Raw genomic sequence first — 21991 nt, 5'->3', positions numbered from 1 at the left:
TGTTTGTATATATCAGTTTAGAAATTAGAGCCATCTAATCGCTTCTCGGCCTTTTGGCTAAGATCAAGTGTAGAAATTAGAGCCATCTAAAAATATTGATTCCTCAATACCTTAGAAATCATTCTATACCTTAGAAATACCTTCGAAATCATTCTATAAGCGTCTAAAACTGGTTCTGATTCAGTACACATTGGCTGTGCAAACAGGCAGCCATTTTCCCCAATACACACCTATTTTAGCGGTGATGATCTATGGTGTGTGCCCCACGCTCTCCCCCAGACCAGTCTCTAGTCATTGCAGCTTTGCCTAAGAAAAGGCAAGTGACCTTATTCAATATCTGGATATAACGATGCTCTCTCTAACTTTTTGAAATCCTTTTCTCACATATTTAGGAGTTAGCACAACTATTGATCTTACCAATTTACTGAAATACATTAATTCTGTAGGTTGAAAGGATATTAAACAAAGCCATTCTTTCATATAAACATACCATGTATTCTAAACCTAGCTTTCTTCCTGTTAGAGTGACATATCCTTTGAATTGTTCTTGCTCCCTATGTAATTGAACAGTGATAGAGAAGTGTGTTCATTTCCTTCTGATATGAATGCAAAGAAGAAAGAGGGCTAACCCTTTTTTTTCTGAACACTTATTTATCATTGAGAGACAGAGAGAGACAGAGCGTGATCATGGGAGGGGCAGAGAGAGGGGAGACACAGAATCTGAAGCAGGATCCAGGCTCTGAGCTGTCAGAACAGAGCCCGACATGGGGCTCGAACCCACAAACGGTGAGATCATGACCTGAGCTGAAGTCGGATGCTCAGCTGACTGAGCCACCCAGGCACCCAGGGCTAACCCTTTTTAAATCTTAACTTTTTTAACATATTGAAATTTTTTAAGTGTATCTCTTATCCACATTAATAGCAGGGAATAAATGCATGAACACAAAAGTAATTTGAATTGTAGATTAGTAAATACATACCACTTGAATGTGCCAGGTGATACTGCCACCACACCCTCATACCCTGAACTGAAAAGAACGGGTATTTGAAGGTCTACAAACTGGGCTGCCTTCTTAGCACATTATCTTTTTCCCTCTCCAGGACAAAGTCCTCATTCCCTCTTACTCTGGTATTGTGGCTTTGATTTTAATAGTTTCTTTAGAACATAGAAATTTTTAGTTTTACTTCATTAGGCTTATTGACTTTGGTCAGTGATGGAATGGTTGGAATTTTAAAAAGATATGAAAACAAACTAATGACCAATTCCTATGTGCACTTGCCATATGTTAATAAAATTTGAAAGTAGTTGTTCATACTATTTGTATGATTGGCTATTCCTTTCATCTAAGCCAACCATGAAAATAGAAACTGATTTACATTCCCAGAACTTAATAAAGGTAAAGCATTTTTTTAAATAAATAAATGTGTGATTTTCAGACCTCTTTTATTTCTGTTGACTTTTTTATTATGTATACTATAAGTCTGTGTTAGAAGATAAAATCTAAGTTTTGCTCTAAAAAGAAACAGAGCAAGAGTGAGGCCAGCCTAGAATTTCAAAGACCAGTTGTCCTTACTATTTTCCTTTTCTTCAACATTACTGAGCAGCCCTCCAACAGAGGTTAAGACAGCTAGAAGGATTTACCCAGGGTTGTGAATGATCTAAAGCAAAAAACGAACAAGGGAGGAAATCTAGGGGACACCAAGAACAGTGTTCAAATGGAGCCAATTTGGAAAAGGAGGAAAGTGAGAAATCCACAAGCCTCCAAGACCTGGCCCCAATTGGACTTCCTAGCCTTCTCTTCCCTTCCCTCCACTAGCCAGTATCAGGAGCTTCTTCCAGTTCCTGGCTAGCCCTTCTGTATGCTCTCAATACGCAGATGCTCCCTCTCACCATTCTTCCCTCACTAATTCTTATTCATTCCTCAAATATCACTCCAGAGTCTGCTCCTTAAGAAGTCTTCTGTGCCCACCTGCCATGTAGGATTATATGTCCTCGCTCTAGGTTCTCAGAGAACTTTTCACACATTTATCCTGGCACTTACCATCTTTAATTAGAATTATCTATGCTTAGGTCATTCTCTCATTTATACTATAAGGTCTTTAAGGAAAGAGTGACTATCATCATCCTTTAACCCAATGCCATACATAGTCTCTGGCAAATGGTAGGCATGCAGTAAATCCACATTTAAACTAAAACCAAAATGTGGGTTTTCAGCTTTCTGCAAGGGGATTTATTGGTCAAGTCCTTGACTTGATTCTTTATTTTCTAATATCACATAAGTCTTTATGTTGTAAGTGGATGACCAAAAATACACTGTACCATGAGTATGGCCATGTCTCCAAAGCTATTTTATGTGTATTTATGTGTTATGTATGTTTAGGACTAACTCTTTTTAAAAACCACCTCTCTAAGATGAGCCATGAGGCAATAATTTTTGAAGCTTATGCCTTTTGACCTCTTTCAGATTTGAGTTACATAATTGTGTTGAACATAGATTAAATGGGTCAGAGAATAAGTGAGTGCTCTGGGAAATATACTTAGAAAATAGGTAAAAATAGTGTAAAGAAAAACAAAAGAAAGTAGTAAGTGGAGGGAGAGTTTGGGGAGAGGTACAATGAGTTTATGACCAATGAATCAATGAAATTTATATCAGAAAAAAACTTGAAAAATAATGTGAATGTCTAAAATAGTCCCTGGAACCTCAAACTGAAATTAATTAAAATGTTGGAAGGCTGTATGTGGGATTTGGGACAAGTTGGGGATGTTTTATATTCGACTTGGAATGGGTATGTGTCTCTTTATGGCACCTGTACCTTCCAAAATATTTGTTCATCAACAGCAAGCACATAGCAACTTTTTTTCTGACTTAAGTCAATATTGATTTTCAATTTGTAGATAAGAATCAAAGCCTGAAACCAATAACCAAAGCCAACAATGCCGGATACTTTTAAATATCCAGAGTGGACTATTAGCTGAGATGCCATTATTCAAAAGCTGTCTCTTTCACTTCTATTATTTAGAGCTGCAAAAATTGACATTAGTCTGAGCCATAACTCTTCATTCTCTTCTCTTCTTTAGTGGGATTGGAAGGAACTGGCCCTGGGCCTCAGGAGGCAGCAGTATTTTGGCAGAATTCGGAACTCTGCATTTGGAGTTTCTACACTTGAGCCACTTATCAGGAAACCCCATCTTTGCTGAAAAGGTGAGATTCTCCAGTACACCTTGCATTGCAAAGCTCAACTTGGGAGAAACAATATCCTCTCCTGGAAGATTTAGTAATATTGGATGTGGAAAAGAACAATCAAGTTTAATATAGTTCTTTATGATGTTTTGTTACATGCAGCATTTCATTTTACCAAACAGTAGTCAGGCAGCCTTCCATGGCACCTTCTAACTCCGTGAGAGGCAGCCTGGGATACAGGTCTGCTTCTCTACACCTCAAGCCAGTCTCTTTACTTTTCTGAATTTTTTCCTTACCTAAAAATATATAGTGTTGTATGGACTATATAAACCACGTACGTGAAAGACTTTTTAGACTCAAAGTATAATTTAAATTTGAGGTAGCCATTGAATCGATTTCTAATTTTCAAGACACAAACCCATAGGTATTTGGGTAAATTTATATTCATCCCACCGCTTCTGCCCTAAGCTTTTACCCCAGCTCTCAGCTCCCCTTTACAGCAAAATTCCTTGGGAGGGGTGTCTCTGTGAACCCCTCTTCTTGTATCACACTCTCTTGAACACTTTCCAGTCAGCTTCTTTCCCTCACCCGTCTTGGTGACCAGTGAGTTCCACATTACCAGGTCTGGTGATTATTCTCACCCCCTGTCTTCATCACCCTCCCAGCATCTGACATACTCAGTCACTTCTTCTCTGCAAGACACCGATGGGGCTGCAGGCTTATGGTGCTACCCTGGTTTGCGTCCTTCCTCAGGGGAGTGCTTCATCTCCGCCTCCTTTGTTGGATCTTTCTCAGCACCCCAACCTTTAAGTATCTATCAGAAAGTTCCAGGACTCAACCTGGGCCTCCTCTTTATGTTCACTCTCTATATTATTCTATTCAATCCCATGGGTCTACATACTATCTATGTGCTGTTGACTCCAAATTTGTAATTCCAGTCCCAGCATGTCCTGAACTCTCTCCAGCATTTCCACTAAGAGATCTAAAAGAGAGCTACTACTTTAAAAATGCCTCAGACTCAACCCCCAGACCTGTTTCTACCTCAATCTTCACTATCTGGGTAAATGAACCTCAGTATATACCCAGTGGCTCAGACCACGAATCTAAGGACATCCGGGCTCCTCTTTTTAATAGACCTTAGGTCGAATCCATCAGGAAATGCTTTGGCTCTGTCCTGTGACTCTGCTGCCACCCTGTCCAAGGATCTATTTTCTCTCACCTGGAGTCTGCAGTACCCTCAGCCACACCTATCCTGCAAGAACACCAGACTTCAGTGGCTTCCCAACACACCTGAAATAAAATAAGTCCTCATTTTGCCCCACAAGGCTTGCATGATATGGCCCTAGTTACCTTTCTCCTCCGCTTTCTGACATTCTCCCCTTTGCCTCCTCTCCTCCAGCCTCAGTGGTCTTGCCAAACCCACTTTCTCCTTAAGGCATTTGTCCTTGCACCTCCCTCTGCCTAGCCTGCTCTTCCTTCAACTTTCCGCATGGTTGGTCCTTTGATTCTTTAAGTTCCTGCTCCAATCCCCTCACGTCAGCCTCCCCGGCCGTCCCTGCCTAAGCGTGCAGCTCCCCACTCACACCACTCTCTCAGTGCTCAGTGCTCGTTGCTCTCTCTACTTTTTCACAGCATTTATCACCACCTGACATATTTATGTGTTTATTATCTGTCTCCTCCCACAAGAATGCATATTCCAAGAGGGTAATGCCTCTGTTTATCCACTGATAAATCCCTAGTTCCTTCTACAGTGTCTGGCAGATCAGTGTGCCTGTATTCCCTCACTGAGATTATTTTTATAAGCCGATGGTGACTATCTGTGTTCTGATTCTAAATTCTTTCCTAGCATGGAAAAAATGGAGTGGAGAAAGAGAAAAATGGCACCAAAATTGTTTTTTAAATTTTCATAGTAACATTTCATTTTCTATTGTAGGTAATGAATATTCGAACAGTGCTGAACAACCTGGAAAAACCACAAGGCCTTTACCCTAACTATCTGAATCCCAGTAGTGGACAGTGGGGTCAATGTAAGTCGAAAGACTAGAATTGTTTTAGCTCTTAATGGTACCCAGCACTGTTCTAGTAACAGAGAAGGAGCACAAAAAAGCACAAGTCTTTTTGAGGAGTGTTTCAAAAAGGGGAAAGCAGACATGGTTCCTTTCACACGTCTGTTGTAAGACAGACGGAAGTGTTACTGGGAATCTGGATGGCTTATTTTTCCTGGGTAACTGTGAGCATGATGACACTGTAAACACATTTAAATTATTAATCAGGAAGGGACGATCTGATCAGGTTGTGTGGGGAGGTAACCTGTAACAACCTAGTCACGGGGATGAAGAAAACATGTTCCTTTGTGCTACTAACAGCATTTTGCACAAGAATAGCTACGTCATTCTACTTTGTAGCATTTTCTTTGTTTCTTCTTGGCTACAAGATGAGAGAGGAACCTGAATCTTTAAGGGTTAGGAAATTGAAAGAGCAAACAGGGTGTTTTCTCTACTTAATTTTAAGCCGGCAGATAAAGGTTTCTTCCCAGTAGAATCATCTTCAGATTAGGAGAAAGTATTATGCACGAAACCCTCACTTCAGATCCCTTAGGGACTTTGATCAGTGGTATGAAGATTCAGAGTAGTTGAAAGAAATGTTCTTAAGTTGATTTGCAGGGAAAAAAAATGGTAGATTAACGCGGCAACTAAGAGCAAGCGCAGAATACTAAGTGAGGTGCCTAGCTGCGCTGGGGATGTTAGCAATGCCTTACAATTTTATCCTAACTTGAGTCTTTTCTTTATATTTAAAATTATATTCTTAGATGATTATGCCTCACTGTCACTTTAGAAGTACTTTTCTCGAAGAATAATTTAGTAGGGAAAAAATGTGCTAAAATCTGTGTTTTAATGCTTGTGGAAGATAGGCATCTCCATGCTGTTGAGACCACAAGACCATAGTCAAGGTTGCCACTTAGCCTAAGTGTGGTCTACATATACCAGATGTCCCTGAGACCTTTCAGGAAGTCCACAAGGTCAGAACTATTTTTATAATAATACTAAGACTTTCTGCCTCCTTCACAGACATGTGCAAAGCAACGGTGGGTAAAACTACTGAGGCCACAGAGAGAACCATGATAGAGGAGCCAGAGAGTACTAATCATCGTATTCTTCATTGACAATAAGAAATAAAAATATGCCAGAGTCACTTATGTTTTTTATGAAAAAAATACTTGTTAAGTTTATTTATATATTTTGAAAGAGACGAAGACAGCACAAGTCCAGCAGAGGCAGAGAGAGTGGGAGACAGAGAATCCCAAGCAGGATCCTCACTGTCAGCACAGAGCCAGCCCATGGGGGACTCCAGCTCACGAATCATGAGATCATGACCTGAGCCGAAATCGTGAGTCGGACGCTAAACCGACTTAGCCACTCAGACCCCACTAGTGAAAAAATTATTGAATCTGGTAAATCTCAGCCATTGAATATCTTCTTTGCTGCATAATAGAAAATAGTGTTTGCCGCATAGAAAAGCACTTGTGTGATAGTTCAAGTTGTGGGCTGACAGCCATCCACTGCTTCATGCATTACCATTTTTACTTGAAAGAACAACTGAAAACACACTTTGATTATTTGGAGTTGGGTAACTGGTAGACATGTTCTCAGAAATGAGACTGTCACTTCAAAAAACTGATGATGTCTGTGCCATGGCACAGAATTTGAGTTTCTAAATGAAAATTAGAATTTCAGGAAATGTATATATGCTACCATGACCTTGTTGCCTTTAACCAATACTTAAAGAATGAGATTGGTGTTCATATTAACAAATAGGTTTTTGATACTCTACAGTGAACTGTGTCAGCATTTGGAAGATCGCATAATTCAGCAAACCAGTGTTTCCCAAATGACTAATATACGCTATTACAAAATCATGTGAGAAAGAAGATCCATCTGAAGTACAAGATAGACCAATGGATTTTAATGTAACAGTACAAAAATTCATTGATGTGATTTCTAATTCCACCTTACAACTAACCTTTAAAAATTTTTTAACCTTTAAAAAACCACTTGTCAAGTTTTGTTTTAGTATCAAAGAAAAATATGCATACTTACCTGAGAAGATTCTTAAAATACCTTTCTTTTTTCCATCTGTGTGAGTCTGAATTTTCTTTGTGCTTTTCCACCAGAATGACATATAGTAGTGGGATGAATATCCAAAAGATATGAAAATCTACCTGTTTCTTAGTACAGCAAAAATTTAAAAGATTTATAAAAATATAAGTCAGTGTCAGTCTTTTCACTAATTTTTTCTTTTGCAAAATATAACAGGGTTATGAAAAAAACTTTTTAATATAATGGTTGTATTATTATTTTAAATGAATAAAATATTTTAATTGAAATATTTTAAATCAAATTTCCAATATGGCAGATATTTATAAATATTACATAAAGAAGTTGTTTGGAGTATTTCTTAATTTTTAAGAATGTAAAAGGGTGCTGAGACTGAAAGTTTGAGGACCATTACAGTATTTGAAATAAAATAGAATGTGAATAGCTTTCTGAGTACAAGGACCAGAGAAGATTCTCTTTGGTTATTTTCTTCCTGTGGTTTAGAAGTCACTGTGAAGACGGACAGAAAGTATCAGTTGTACTTTTTCCAGCTTCAGCTTCTACATTACCAATATATTGTGTATCTGGCCATGTTTCCTGGTACAAAGGGCTCTTTATATTTGGATTGCTCACGGGCCAATTTCCTGATGGCAGACAAATAGGGATGATGAGTCTCATGTCCGTTCCTCCTCCTGCACCTCCACCCTGTGTTCTAGCCACAAGGGAGACCCATTTGTTTTTTTCATTCTTTAATCAAGGCCCGCTTGGCCATATCCAGATCTTGGTTTGTGCTGTTTCCTTGTCCCTTTGCCTCTCTTCTGACTTTACCAAGGTCCAGCTCAATTGCCTTTTCTTCTGGGGGACCTTCTTCTTCAAGACCCTGGTTGGAATTTGTTAGCACTCACTTCCTTCTACTCACCCCCTTCTTCTCCTGCACTTGGGTGTTTTCCTATCATTGTCTTTTTCAAAGTGATTTGTATACATCCTCATCTTCCTAGGGACCAGAATTTTTGAGGCCAGTGACTATGCCTTAGTAATATTTGTTAGCCCGGCATACTATGTCTTGCATCTAGTAGGTGTTTGCTTACTTGAATTTTATGAATCCTCATGCATTGTGTATCTGGTCTGTCTTTCTGTATCTGCATTTAATAATGGTTCTATTTATTCTCCTTTAACAGTTGCTCCTGCTCCTCAGTTGTGTCTGAGACAGCATCAGGTCCTGATAATATAAAGAGATCTTGCAACTATTGAGGCCAGTTGTGGGACCCTGTGTCTGTAGACAGAAAAATTATCGTTCTTCATTGATTAATATAGATATAGTGTCACTTGCATCATTAGGGGAATGCTTTGAGAGGTTCAGATTCAGATGAAGTGTACAAAATATTAAAAATTAAAGATACTGAGTATTTAATCCTTTTGGTCTTGATTCTTTTGCAACTTGTTTTGTTTTATATCTTTAAATATTAGGCATCCTTGTATGGGACCTGTTCCTCTTGGGAAGGAAAGAGTAAACTGCCATCTATAGAGAAGAGCATAATATTTGAGTGATCATAGTACCTTTAGAACATTTGGGAATAAAAATACCATATATGTTCTTTCTAGAAGTGGGCGGTCCCTTCCTGCTGATAAAATCAGGCATGTTCTGTCCCACACCCACTAAATATTTACACAGAATCCTGTTGCCAACACAAACAGCCCTCCAAACTGTGGAAAGCTTAGTGAGTGAAATGCTAAGGTATCAAAAAAGCTTGCTCTCCTTTCTCCTCTCTGTTCTTTATTCTGATTCTTTCCAAATATAAAAAATCTATAGGCAGGAAATAAAATGTAGAAAATTTTCTGGTATTTACCAAAATTAATTAAAGCAAATACATTATTATAAAACCCTTTTCCTTTTTTAAAAATCATCAATTGCCCAAACCTGCTTCTTCTATCCATTATAGGATCATAACCCGAGGGGGAGAAAAATGAAGCTGCTTCTGGCTGTTAGCTTTCAGCTCTCAGTGCTTGAACTCTGAAGGGCATGTCTGGACCATGGCCATCATTTCCTATTACTTCATCTAGACCTTGTTATTCTGACAGTAACCAGACAGTGATTTGCTTTACCATGCATCACTTGCATTTGTCTCCTGCAATCATGTTTATAACAACAGGGCTTGTTATTGATGAGATAGTACTTAGTGTATTTAGTTTGTAAATGTCAGAGGTTTCTGTGGTAATTTATTTAGGAAATTGCAAAGGTCACTTCAAACACTGCTGTTTTAAGAATCAGCCTTACAAGTGTAAAAACACTAATTTTATGTCAAAATTAAAACCGCAAATCTAGACATTCTGCAATAATAAAAAATCACATATTTCACTACGTAAAAATATAACCCTTCTAGCTTGAATGGGTATAGTCCTTACTAAAATTGACTTACAAGAATTTTGCTTTGTTCATCATTTGTTTACTGAGTACCTAATATGCGAGCTACTTTCAGGGGCTGATGTGGACCAGGCAACATGGCAGATCTAGTCCCTGTCCTTCTGGATCATGATCTTGTAGAGAAGAGAGAGAAAAAATTCCACCATTTTATGAAATTGCCAAATGTAGTAAACATGTGTTATCAAAAAGTGTATAGTGAGGGAACCCAGTGGGTGAGGGTCAGGGAAAGAAAGCATCTTTGAGGAAGCAACATTTGATCCTAGATATGAAGTATGAATAAAAATTACTACTGAAAGGGAAAGGAGTCCGGGAATGCACATCAGCAGAGAGAACCATGCCTTTAGAATTCCTGCAATAGAGCTTGCTGGTTTTGAGGAAACAAAAGAAGAGCCGTATGGCAAGAGGACAGAAAGCAGTCGGAGCAGAACTGACGGTGATCTGGGGAAGACGGAGACCACGCAGGGCCTCACCGTCACGGAAGACCCAGGATTTGAGTCTTTGCCATTTAAGTCTTCCAATTAGGGCTGATCCAGTTCACATGTCAGAAGAGTTATTCTGGTGTTCATGGAGTGGACCTGCCGTTTGAACTCAGTGTGACGATGGAAATGTTCTATATCTTTCCTGTGCAATACAGTAACCAAGGACCACATGTAGCTATTGAGCACTAGCATGGCTGAGGAACTGAATTGTTTTATTTTCTTTCAATTAATTTAAGTGTAAACAGCTGCATGCTCTTGGATCACAAAAGGCCAAGCAGTTGGCCACAGAAAACTCGGATGCAAGGGATATTGGTAGCTTGGCCAGGATCATATTGGTGAGGACAGAAGGGTGGATGGATTCAAGAGATGTAAAGGAGGTGAAATTAGTAGAGTTCAGTAGCTCTCTGGACATAGGGGAGAGAGAGAGACGTGAAGAGTGACTCTCTAATGTCTAACTTATACATTTGGGAGGATGATGGTACTACTTTAGTGAGACAGGGACCAACAGCAGAAGGTAAGGTTGAGAAGAACAAGAGAATAAATTCAGTTTTAGCCTGTTTAATCCTGTCCCACATAAGCCTCCAAGTGGAGTTGTTGGGTAGGTGTCAGGAGAAAATTGTCTCAATAGCTGTAAAATCAGATTCACTTTTATATGACAAAGACAACAAAGGTCTTACTTTAAAAAATAGTTAGGTTGGGGCACCTGGGTGGCTCAGTCGATTAAGCGTTTGACTTAGGCTCAGGTCATGACTCAGCTCAAGGTTTGTGAGTTCAAGGCCCACATCAGACTCTGTGCTGACAGTTCAGAGTCTGGAGCCTGCTTCAGATTCTGTGTCTCCCTCTCTCTCTCTGCCCCTCCCCATTCACTCACTCATTCTCTTTCTCCCTCTCTCTCTCTCTCTCTCTCTCTCTCTCTCAAAAATAAACATTTTAAAAAAATTTTTAAATAGTTATGTAAAATTAGGTTTAAGTTATGAAACTTAAAATCCATATTTCCAAAATAAGGCTGTTTTATTAGTTCTCAAATTCTCTATGAATTCTAGGAATGATATTCCAAATTGATTATGTCTCTGATTTTGTAGGTAAATATGCTTAAAAAATTAAAGTATTAAATCAAGCAGTAGGAAAAAGAATACATTCAGTGTCACAAGGTAGAGAGCAAGAAGTTCCAAGTGCGAGACCGTGTGTGGGCTGTGGAGTCAGGTGGCACTTACCAGTGCTGCAATCTCATTTAGCCTCGCTAAGCCTTAATTTTTTTTTCACTTTTAATGAGAATACTTACCCTATAAGTTAAAAAATTGTGATACTATATATAGTGGATCTGGCCTAATAAGTGGGGGATGAGTGTAGGAATGGAGTATCAGGAAGAACATCTCCTGCCCGATCTTCTTTCTTACCAGCTGCCCTTAAAGGATTTTGACCTTCCAGATTTATAACACTAGAAACTTTACCTAATAATAATCAAAGAGGCTGAGCTGCTTCATTTTATCATATGCCAGTCTTTTTAAGGTTTGTTAATACTCATAGTATTTGACATTCTTTATGTTAATGAGAGCTAAACCAATTAAAAATTTATCTGAATATGTACTGTGAAACATTTTAATTTGGTAGTTTTAACTAGAGAAACAAATTTTGAGAATTGGGGTTGATTATGTGTATTCTATCTTCATGTTTACAAAACTACCCTGGTAATTATTTAGAGTGTATCACATTAGTTAACAGCACATCTGCTCAGTTCAGAATATCTTTCTGAAAACAAGAGATTTGTTGGAATTTAAATGTAACATCGAGTTGCAATTAACATAGACTTTTGCCTCCTAGTTACTAATGTGATTTTGCTGCATTATCTGAATTAAAGCCTGAATCACTCTAAAATTTATTTTCCTCTCTTTGCAGATCATGTATCAGTTGGAGGACTCGGAGACAGCTTTTATGAATATTTGCTAAAGGCGTGGTTAATGTCTGACAAGACAGATCTAGAAGCTAAGAAGATGTATTTTGATGCCGTTCAGGTAAACACAATATTTAAATGATCTTTGCCACTAAAATAACTTACAACTTGCATATTAATCACCATTTGATGGGAAATGGAATACCACATGAGTGCATTATGAAATATTTCCAGTTAGGCTGAGTTCAGTGTCTGCTTAGATAACAATAGTAATCACACTTACGTTCCATTCTAACAGGGCAGTTGAAAGTGTTTTATTTTACATGAGTCACAAAATCATGGGAAGGAATAAATCTTAAATTTGTGTTCTGAAAATTGACAAAGTTAAAATTGCCCAAGGAGTGTCTGGGTGGCTAGTCAGTTAAGTGTCCAACTATTGATTTGGGCTCAGGTGATGATCTCACTGTTCATGAGATCAAGTCCTGCATCAGGCTCCTCGCTGGCAATACAGAGCCTGCTTAGGATTCTCTCTCTCTCTCTCTCTCTCTCTCTCTCTCTCTCTCTCTCTCTCTCCCTCCCTCTCTATCAAAATAAATAAATACACATTAAGAAAGAAAGAAAGATGGGGGAGAAAGAAAAGGAAGGAAGGAAAGGAAAGGAAGGAAGGAAGGAAGGAAGGAAGGAAGGAAGGAAGGAAGGAAAAGGAAGAAAGGAATTTCCCATGATTACAGGTATCGCTAATGGCTACCTCTCTTTCAAATAAACCTATCTCCAGAGATAAGTAGACAGTAATCTCAAATAAAAACCTGAACTAATTAATAGTTTCCTATGATCCTTTATAATGAAAGAGCAATGAGAGGAAACAAATATTTGTTGAAATGCCTGCTGTGTGCTAAGTGGTATGTTAGGCAGATACTTTAAATGAAGTGTTTGTTTCCTCCCAGTAGTTTAGATATTATGTATGTGGTTTTACAGATAAGAAAACTAAACCTCAGAAAAAGTTGATTGTAGAACCAAACGTCAAACTAAAATTTGTGTCAACACTTGTTTCTTTTTACCTCACCACTATGGATTTATTTGTGAATAAGCATTTCCATAGTACATTTAAATATTCTCTACGTGCAGTAAGTTAGTAAAGTAAGTTAGAAACTGCTTAGCAAAGTCTATAAGAGGTGGCCAGTGTAAGAGTGAACAAAGCTTCAAGCAAATGTATGCTTCAGTCAAAACTGAAAATAAAATTTCAAAGTATAAAAAGCTTTAAAAGAATAATATTATTTTATATAAAATACTTGAACTCATACCCAGCTTTTCAGGAACAAAGTTTTTTTAGCAGAACTGAGTAATTTGTAATTGATAAGTATTTATATAGTAACCCATTTTCTTAATATTATTATCAAAGCATCTCAAGTAATGTTATAAATGTATGGCTAAATCCTCATAAAAATGACTTTTTTGACTACTTAGAAACTTTTTTATAATTGAAAATATTAGTTCATAGGGGAGAAAATTGGAAGTTTATAATTCCAATAATGTAGACATAGTTCTAAAATTAGTCTCCCTGAGAAGGAGGTCTGGGTAATTTAGACATAGTCCAATTTATTCATTGAAATACAAATGCAATTTACTTTTCTCTGGTTGTCCAGACTGAATTAATATTCTGTGGGTCCCTCCCAAGGTCAGTAAGAAGCATCAGTAAGTATGGCAGATATGGCTCTTTACTACCCGACATACAGGAACCAGAATGCCCTTAGCAGATTGGCTTTGGTTTAGCACGCCTTCAGTTAAGGTGCATGATGAACATAAGCAAAGTAAGAATATGGTTCACATATTCTTCACCAGGTTTGTTTTTCATCATTCCTATGAGGTTTCAGGTCTTAAAGCTAGGGAATTCTTCTCCATACCATATGGTTTCCGTTAGGTCAATTTTTTCATTGCTATCCTGGTAGATATTTTAATTATTCTAATCTGAAAAAGGTCCCCTAAGATCTTGAAACATCACCTTAAAAATGTGCTTTTAAATATTTTCCCCCAGTTTCTAGACTATACCCAAACAGCTTTTAATATATCGTATTTAGACAAACCATGGACAGGAAAATCCATTAAGAACAAATGAAGTAAAGTGTTTCCTGTTTCTCTTAATAGTAAAAACATTTCCAGCCCATGCATTTTCAACTTAGAAAGCAAAGGGAGAAAAATTACATTTCTGATTTTGAGAGGTAGCGATGTCTTATATAGCAAAGTTTCTTTCTGCTAAGCTGTAGTTTAAAAAAGCATTATTATTAAGGAGAGAGAGTCCTTTACGTTATTGTTCTGGAAATTGAGTTGCCGGGGATATAGTTCTTTGGTTTTAGCCTCAAGTGGATTTTGGAAAACATCAGATTCCAGCATGGTCTGTTTACTTTGGTTGTTTTAATAACAAAATACTTTGCACTTTCAGCTGGCTGTTAGGTTCTTCTCCAGAGACCACACTAAGAATGCACAGTGGTGGATGTTCATTCTACCTGAGGGCTGTTGGAGTGAATGGTTGCTGGGCCCATGACGTGCTAGACATTTAAGTTTCTAAAGGTTTCATCAAACTAATTCCCTTCAAATATGGAAGACTGAAATCACAACATATGTAATATTCTTTTTTCCTAAGCAATTCTCTGTAGAGTTGACACTTTTTTTAGAGCCACTAAAGACTATTTTTTCCTCTTTTATATTTATTTACATTTTCCCAGTCACACAAACATTGCTTTGAAAGTCTTGGAACTTCATTGTAGTTTATTTTAAGAGGCAGCAGCTTGGTCAGAACCATGCCAAAAAAAGAGTACTTTATTCAGGATCTGTAACAGGGTCATAATGTTTCACTAATCCATGCTCCAAAGCAATAACTTTTGCCATGTAGAAAGAATAATTTCTTGGGTGATGAACAAGTATCTGCCTCAAGAACTTTACTGCAGTTTGTGCTATGAGAAGTGTAAATAGTTAAGATGTTCCGTTGCATGAATAAGAATGAAATGTTAATATAACTAGACCATCAGTAAAACTAGCTAACCACAGTTAATGAGCAGAGTAGTATGTTCATTTATTTCTTGCCATTTTGGTTTCATGTATTTATTTCCAATAAAGGTAGGAAAGGTTTTATCTGTCTGTATATTCACTTTCATTCATTCTTCTCAATTAAAAGTTTTATCTGTATGTACTATTCCCACATGTGCTTCCTAAAAAACTTTCTTTATTTTAATAATAGTGTAACAGGTATAAACATAGTTCTTAGCTCTTTTTCTTCTATGAAGTAATTGGGAGGGAAAAAATATTTCCTGTTACAGTAGCTGGAAGTTAGTGATTCCAAGCGATTATATTTCATTTTTGCTTTTTAAAATATAAGATTTATGTTTTCTATTTGAAAAAAATATCAACAATCCTGTGGCAGAAATAAAAGATACTTTATAGATCATTTTTGTTAACATCATTTTCCACTGATTTACAGATCTTTATTCCTTTTTTTTCAGTTTTTATTTTAATTCTGGTCAGTCCACACATAGTGTCATATTGTTTCGGGTGTATGTTATAATAATTCAACACTTCCGTATATCACCTTGTACTCATCACAACAAGTGCCCTCCATCCCCATCACCTGATTTACACATCCCCCCGCCCACCTCCCCTCTGGTAACCATTAGTTTGTTCTTTATAGTTAAGAGTTTGTTTCGTTATTTGTCTATTTTTTCCCTGTACTTGTTTGTTTTGTTTTTTAAATTCTGCATATGAGTGATACCATCTGGTATTTATCTTTCTCTGACTGACTTATTTCACTTAGCATTATACTTTCTAGCTCCATCCATGTCATTACAAATGGCAAGATTTCATTTGTTTTTATGGCTAAATACTATTCTCTTCTTGCCACATCTTCTTTATCCATTCATCAATCAGTGGACCCTTGGGCTGCTTCCATAACCTGGCTACTGTAAATAATGCTTCTATAAACATAGGTGTGCATGTATCCCTTTGAATCAATTTTCTTGTATTCTTTGGATAAATCTCTAGTAGTGTGATTGCTGCATCATATGGTAGTTTCATTATTACCTGAGAAACCTCATACTGTTTTCCATCGCAGCTGCACCAGTTTGCATTCCCACCAACAATGTGTGAGTATTCCTTTTTCTCCACATCCTCGCCAATACCTGTTGTGTCTTGTGTTGCTGATCTTAGCCATTCTGACAAGTGTGAGGTGGTATCTCATCATGGTTTTGATTGGTGTTTCCTTGATGATAAGTGATGATGAGCATCTTTTCATGTGTCTCTTTTTAACTTTTTTTTTTATTTTACACTAATGTACTTTTTAATATAATTATTAGGTAGGAATTTAATTGAAATGGTACCACAATGGAGATGTGAATGAGGATGATAAATGAACTTTATCAAGTGCTAGAGACAGTACTGACTGCTTCCTAAATTAAATGTTGCTGAATTTTCTCAGTAGATACTACTATTCTCATTTTATGGATAAGGATACTGAGATTTGGGGATACAGTAAGCAAATTACCCACCACATTCACAGCTATTAAATGTCAGAGCTGGAATTTGAGGCCAAACACACAGATTCAAGATCAGCACATCCTTCCCATTCAGTTTTGCCACCCTCTGAGCCTAAGAGAGAAAAGGAAGGGTAATACCACCAGCCTGATTGCATATACAAATGCGCTCTGCTCTTCATCCACCCTAGGGCCTGTGCTTTGTGCTGCTTCTCCATTGTGGAAATGGAAATACATTAAGCATAACATCTACACCAGTGGCGGCCTATCTTAGAGAAGCAGACAGCTTTTGTTGTATGAGGACTACAAGTGTTTGGACTCAGGCAAAACCAACTGGGTTGTCCCGACAGTGATAATTCTAATAACCAAACTAATAAGGCATACACTAGAGGATGATACAGAAAGAAATAGCATAAAATTTCAGGTTGAATCAGATTTATACCACCAAACTCAAACCATGAGTGAGGATATGTCCTTTTCCTCTCTTAGTGTTGAGAGTGTTTTTAATGTAAGTTTGAGAGGAGATTTTAAAATGTTGAAAATTATTATTATTTTCAGGCAATTGAGACTCACTTGATCCGCAAGTCTAGTAGGGGACTGACTTACATCGCGGAGTGGAAGGGGGGCCTCCTGGAACACAAGATGGGCCACCTGACCTGCTTTGCCGGAGGCATGTTTGCACTCGGGGCAGACGATGCTCCCGCAGGCCTGACCCAACACTACCTTCAGCTCGGGGCTGAAATTGCCCGAACCTGTTATGAATCTTACAATCGCACATGTGAGTACATATTATTCTTTGTTTTCAATCTATTCCCACGTTTTTATTTCATTCATAAGAAACATCATCATCGTGCTGCCATCAAAAGAATGTCCACTGTGCCTCATGAAACTAGAAGCTCATGATTAATATTTTAAGGGAATTTATATTTTTTTACGTTTAAGGAATTCTGCTTTTCTATATAAAAATATCTACTCTTAGTTTACCAAGGAACAAAATTTGAGGCCATAAAGGGTTAAGCCAGTCTAATTTATTGACCCTGCTTTAGGTAAATGACATTGGGTGAGAATCTCCGAGCTGCAAAAGACACTTAGTATTCTATAAACCATTATTAATCTTCTGAGTATCTCCATGAAATAGAGTCTGGATCCCTTCTTACAAAATAGGAATCTGAAGCACAAAGGTTAAGTAACATAATGTATGGCATAATGACTTAGAATTAGTTTTCCAGCAAACTAATAAGGAGTGTTGTGGTGCCTTGTATTTACCTGGGGGACACTCAGTAAATGGTTGTTAAATGAAAGAAAATAAAAGATCATTGCCATTTTCTAAAAAGGACTCTTTGCTGGCTATCTTCTAAAAGTATGTTGAATATGGTTTATTATATGATATTATAACCATTTTTTAAATTATTGGTTTGGCATCTCTCTTGAATGTTGTAAAGTACTTCTAGTTTCATTTAAGTTATAAAACTAAGCGGTGTCCAAGGCAATAACCCTTGTCACTGTGCATGCTCTTTAGTTATGAAGCTGGGACCAGAAGCTTTCAGATTCGATGGCGGTGTTGAAGCCATTGCTACAAGACAAAATGAAAAATACTACATCCTGCGGCCAGAGGTTGTTGAGACTTACATGTACATGTGGCGACTGACTCATGATCCAAAGTACCGGAAGTGGGCCTGGGAAGCCGTAGAGGTGATATTTTAATCTGCTTATATTTCTTGTTCATAAATGTCTCAGGAAAAAAATGTTCAATGATTCCTATCAGTCTAGCATATCAACTTTTCTATGGTTTTTAAAGCTTTAATCAGACATTTTCCCAATTTAAGAATGAGTGTTTTCAGTTGTCATCCTATACCCCTGGCTTCAGCTTTGCTCCAGGTGACAATGATATTAATATACATATTGTGATATTGAAGGAGATGTGTAGAAAAGCATATGATGAAATTAAGTTCCCACAGCCATAGAAATGAGGATCATTTAATTCCACAAGGACTGGTTGACAACTTGGGGATAATCACTTCTGTCTGTTGTCTGTTTCAAGAAGCTGGTCTTTGGTTTTTTGTTTTTGTTGTTGTTATTAGTCTTTGGGCATTGAAATGAAAATATATGCTTGTACTTAGAGTTTCACCCTAAATAAAGAGGTAAATTGAGGCAAACTCAAAATTATATTTTAAAAAAAGTTTATTCGGGAACAGCAGAGCAATCGCAATTTAGTACACACAAAATGTAGCAAGGTGCATGTGAGTCGATTGAGGGTTTGAGGTAGGCTGTATTTATGGATAGGGAATGTAAAGAAGAGAGAATTCAGTTAGAGTCTATTAAAATAAAAAAACAAATGGAGACCAGTTTCAAAAATTCCCTGAGCAGACAAAACCAGTCCAGTCCTACAAATACAGCTCAGTTTAGCTCTTCTGTGAGACCAGCCCGGCCTGGGTCATTTCTTGCTCATTCCTCTGAAAATTGTAAGTAAAACTTTCCAGAGTTGATATAAGGCACCCCCTGACCCACTCCCTATCATTCCAATATTATCAGTTTTCTGTAAATCCAGCAATTGTAGGAAATCAGTCTCTCCATCCCTAAGTTTTGTTTTCCTAAGGGCACATGCATAAGGTTTTCCATTTTCTATCCTCCAGATCAATTTTAGATTGAAATTCTTTCACAGAATAAATTAGCTACTTAGTTCTAACTTTTAGAAAGAACCTATAGAACTACTTTGTGTGACAATATTTGTTCACTGATCTCAGGTTTCTCTGAATATCTATAAACTTTCCATCTGTCCAATACACTGTTTTAATTGTCTTTCTCACCCCTTGGGTCTCTCCTGCCGAATAGGCATATCATCTTCCTAAACTAATCTGGTGAACACTGAGTGCTGGAGCCTGCGGATGTGCCCTCCAGAACATGCATCAAATGGTGTCTATTTTTAACAGCTGTTATTCTGGAAGGAGTTGTGGTGGGGCACCAAGCGATAAGAATAAGCCAAAGCTTGAATTACACTCTCTTCCTCTTTAACACTCTGTTACAAAGTTAGCTGTCTTTAAAAACTGGCTAGAAATAACTTCTGTCAAGGCACCTGAGTGGCTCAGCCAAGTAAGTCCCCACCTCTTGATTTTGGCTCAAGTCATGATCTCACCATTCATGAGATTGAGTCTCCTGTTGGGCTCTGTGAGACTCATTCTCTCTCTATATATATAAACAAACAGACTTTAAAAAAATAAAAACTTCTCTCAGGAAATCTAAACTGAATATATTGCCTTTGTGTAAATTATTAACTAGTATCTTTGGAAGTCATTGATAAATCTTGCTTAATACCCACTTCGTGTAGAGTGTGTCTTATCACTGGTCATTAATCATTTTAAGTAATAATGATTTTTTTAAGCCCCTTTTTTTTTCTTGCAAAGTTTTCTAAGTATGTTTAGTCAGTGATAATTACACATTCTTTAAACCTTTCCTTGAAAAACCATATTAAAAATGGAGGCTCATCTAAGGTTGGCTGATAGGAAATTATTTTGGTTTTCTTTTTTTTTTTTATATATAGTTTATTGTCGTTGGTTTCCATATAACACCAAGTGCTCTTCCCCACAAGTGCCCTCCTCCATGACCATCACCTTCCTTTCTCTTGCCCCCTCCCTCTTTAGCCCTCAGTTCATTTTTAGTATTCGAGAGTCTCTCATGATTTGCCTCCCTCTCTCTCCCTATCTCTTTTTCCCCATTCCCCTCCCCTTCCATGGTCCTCTGTTATGTTTCTCCTGTTAGACTTATGAAAACATATGGTATCTGTCCTTCTCTGCCTAACTTATTTCACTTAGCATGACACCCTCAAGGTCCATCCACTTTCCTACAAATGGCCATATTTCATTCTTTCTCATTGCCATGTAGTACTCCATTGTATATATATATATATATTACCACATCTTTTTTTATCCATTCATCAGGTGATGTACATTTAGGCTCTTTCCATGATTTGGCTATCGTTGAAAGTGCTGCTATGAATATTGGGGTACATGTGCCCCTATACATCAGCACTTCTGTGTCCCTTGGGTAGATCCCCAGCAGTGCTGTTGCTGGGCCATAGGGGAGTTCTACTGAGAGATTTTTGAGAGTTTTCCAGAGCAGCTGTACTAGTTTACATTCCTACCAACAGTGTACGAGGGTAGCCATTTCTTCACATCCTCGCCAGCATCTATAGTCTCTTGATTTGTTCATTTTAGACACTGTGACTGGTGTGAGGTGGTATCTCAGTGTGGTTTTGATTTGTATTTCCCTGACGATGACTGATGCTGAGCATCATTTCATGTGTCTGTTGGCCATCTGGATGTCCTCTTTGGAAAGGTGTCTGTTCATATCTTCTGCCCATTTCTTCACTGAATTATTTGTTTTTCAACTGTGAAGTTTGGTGAGTTCCTTGGATACTAGCCCTTTATCCAATATGTCATTTATAACTATCTTTTCCCGTTCCATCGGTTGCCTATTAGTTTTGTTGATTGTTTCCTTTGCAGTGCAGAAACTTTTTATCTTCATGAGGTTCTAATAGTTTATTTTGGTTCTTGATTCCCTTGCCTTTGGGGATGTGTCGAGGAGGAAATTGTTGCAGTTGAGGTCAAGGAAGCTGCTTCTGACTTTCTCCTCTAGGGTTTTGATGGTTTCCTATCTCACATTCAGGTCCTTCATCCATTTTGAGTTTACTTTTGTGTATGGTGTAAGATAGGGGTCTAGTTTCATTCTTCTGCATGTTGCTGTTTAGTTCTCCCAGCACCACCTGCTGAAGAGGCTGGGATACTCTTTCCTGCTTTGTCACAAATTAATTGGCCATACATTTGTGGGTCCAGTTCTAGGCCCTCTATTCTTTTTCATTGGTCTGTGTGTCTGTTTTTGTGCCAATAGCATTCTGTCTTGATGATGACAGCTTTGTAGTAGAGGCTAAAGTCTGGGATTGTGCTGCCTCCATTTTGGTTTTCTTCTTTGATATTACTTTGGCTATTCAGGTTTTTTTTTGTGGTTCCATATGAATTTTAGGATAGTTTGCTCTAGCTTTGAGAAGAATGCTGATGCAATTTTGATTAGGATTGCATTGAATGTGTAGATTGCCTTGGATAATAATGACATTTAACAATGTTTATTCTTCTGATTCGTGAGCATGGAATGTTTTTCCATTTCTTTGTGTCTTCTTCAATTTCTTTCATAAGTTTTCTTTAGTTTTCATCGTACAGGTCTTTTACATCCTGGTTAGGTTTATTCCTAGGTATTTAATGGTTTTTGGTGCAATTGTGAATGGGATCCATTTCTTGATTTCTCTTTTATTGCTTCACTATTGGTGTATAAAAATGCAGCCGATTTCTGTATGTTGATGTTATACCCTGCAACTTTGCTGAATTCATGGATCAGTTCTGGTAGGCTTCTGGTGGA

At 37.7% G+C, this 21991-nt stretch overlaps 1 protein-coding gene across 1 annotated transcript in view; it reads left to right on the top strand.

Annotated features, from left to right (window-relative positions):
• Positions 1 to 21991, top strand: part of MAN1A1 (mannosidase alpha class 1A member 1) — a gene marked incomplete at its 5' end in the record, with an annotated part of 170800 nt that overhangs the window by 137277 nt on the left and 11532 nt on the right. The window contains 5 exons of the mRNA XM_029943218.1: positions 3080 to 3203; positions 5116 to 5209; positions 12074 to 12189; positions 17144 to 17363; positions 18105 to 18277. Coding sequence (XP_029799078.1) covers positions 3080 to 3203; positions 5116 to 5209; positions 12074 to 12189; positions 17144 to 17363; positions 18105 to 18277 — 727 coding nt within the window. The remainder of the gene's footprint in view (positions 1 to 3079; positions 3204 to 5115; positions 5210 to 12073; positions 12190 to 17143; positions 17364 to 18104; positions 18278 to 21991) is intronic.

Source organism: Suricata suricatta, chromosome 7, assembly GCF_006229205.1.
Source record: "Suricata suricatta isolate VVHF042 chromosome 7, meerkat_22Aug2017_6uvM2_HiC, whole genome shotgun sequence".
Lineage (NCBI taxonomy): Eukaryota > Metazoa > Chordata > Mammalia > Carnivora > Herpestidae > Suricata > Suricata suricatta.
This window is presented reverse-complemented; position numbering and strand designations above follow the sequence as displayed.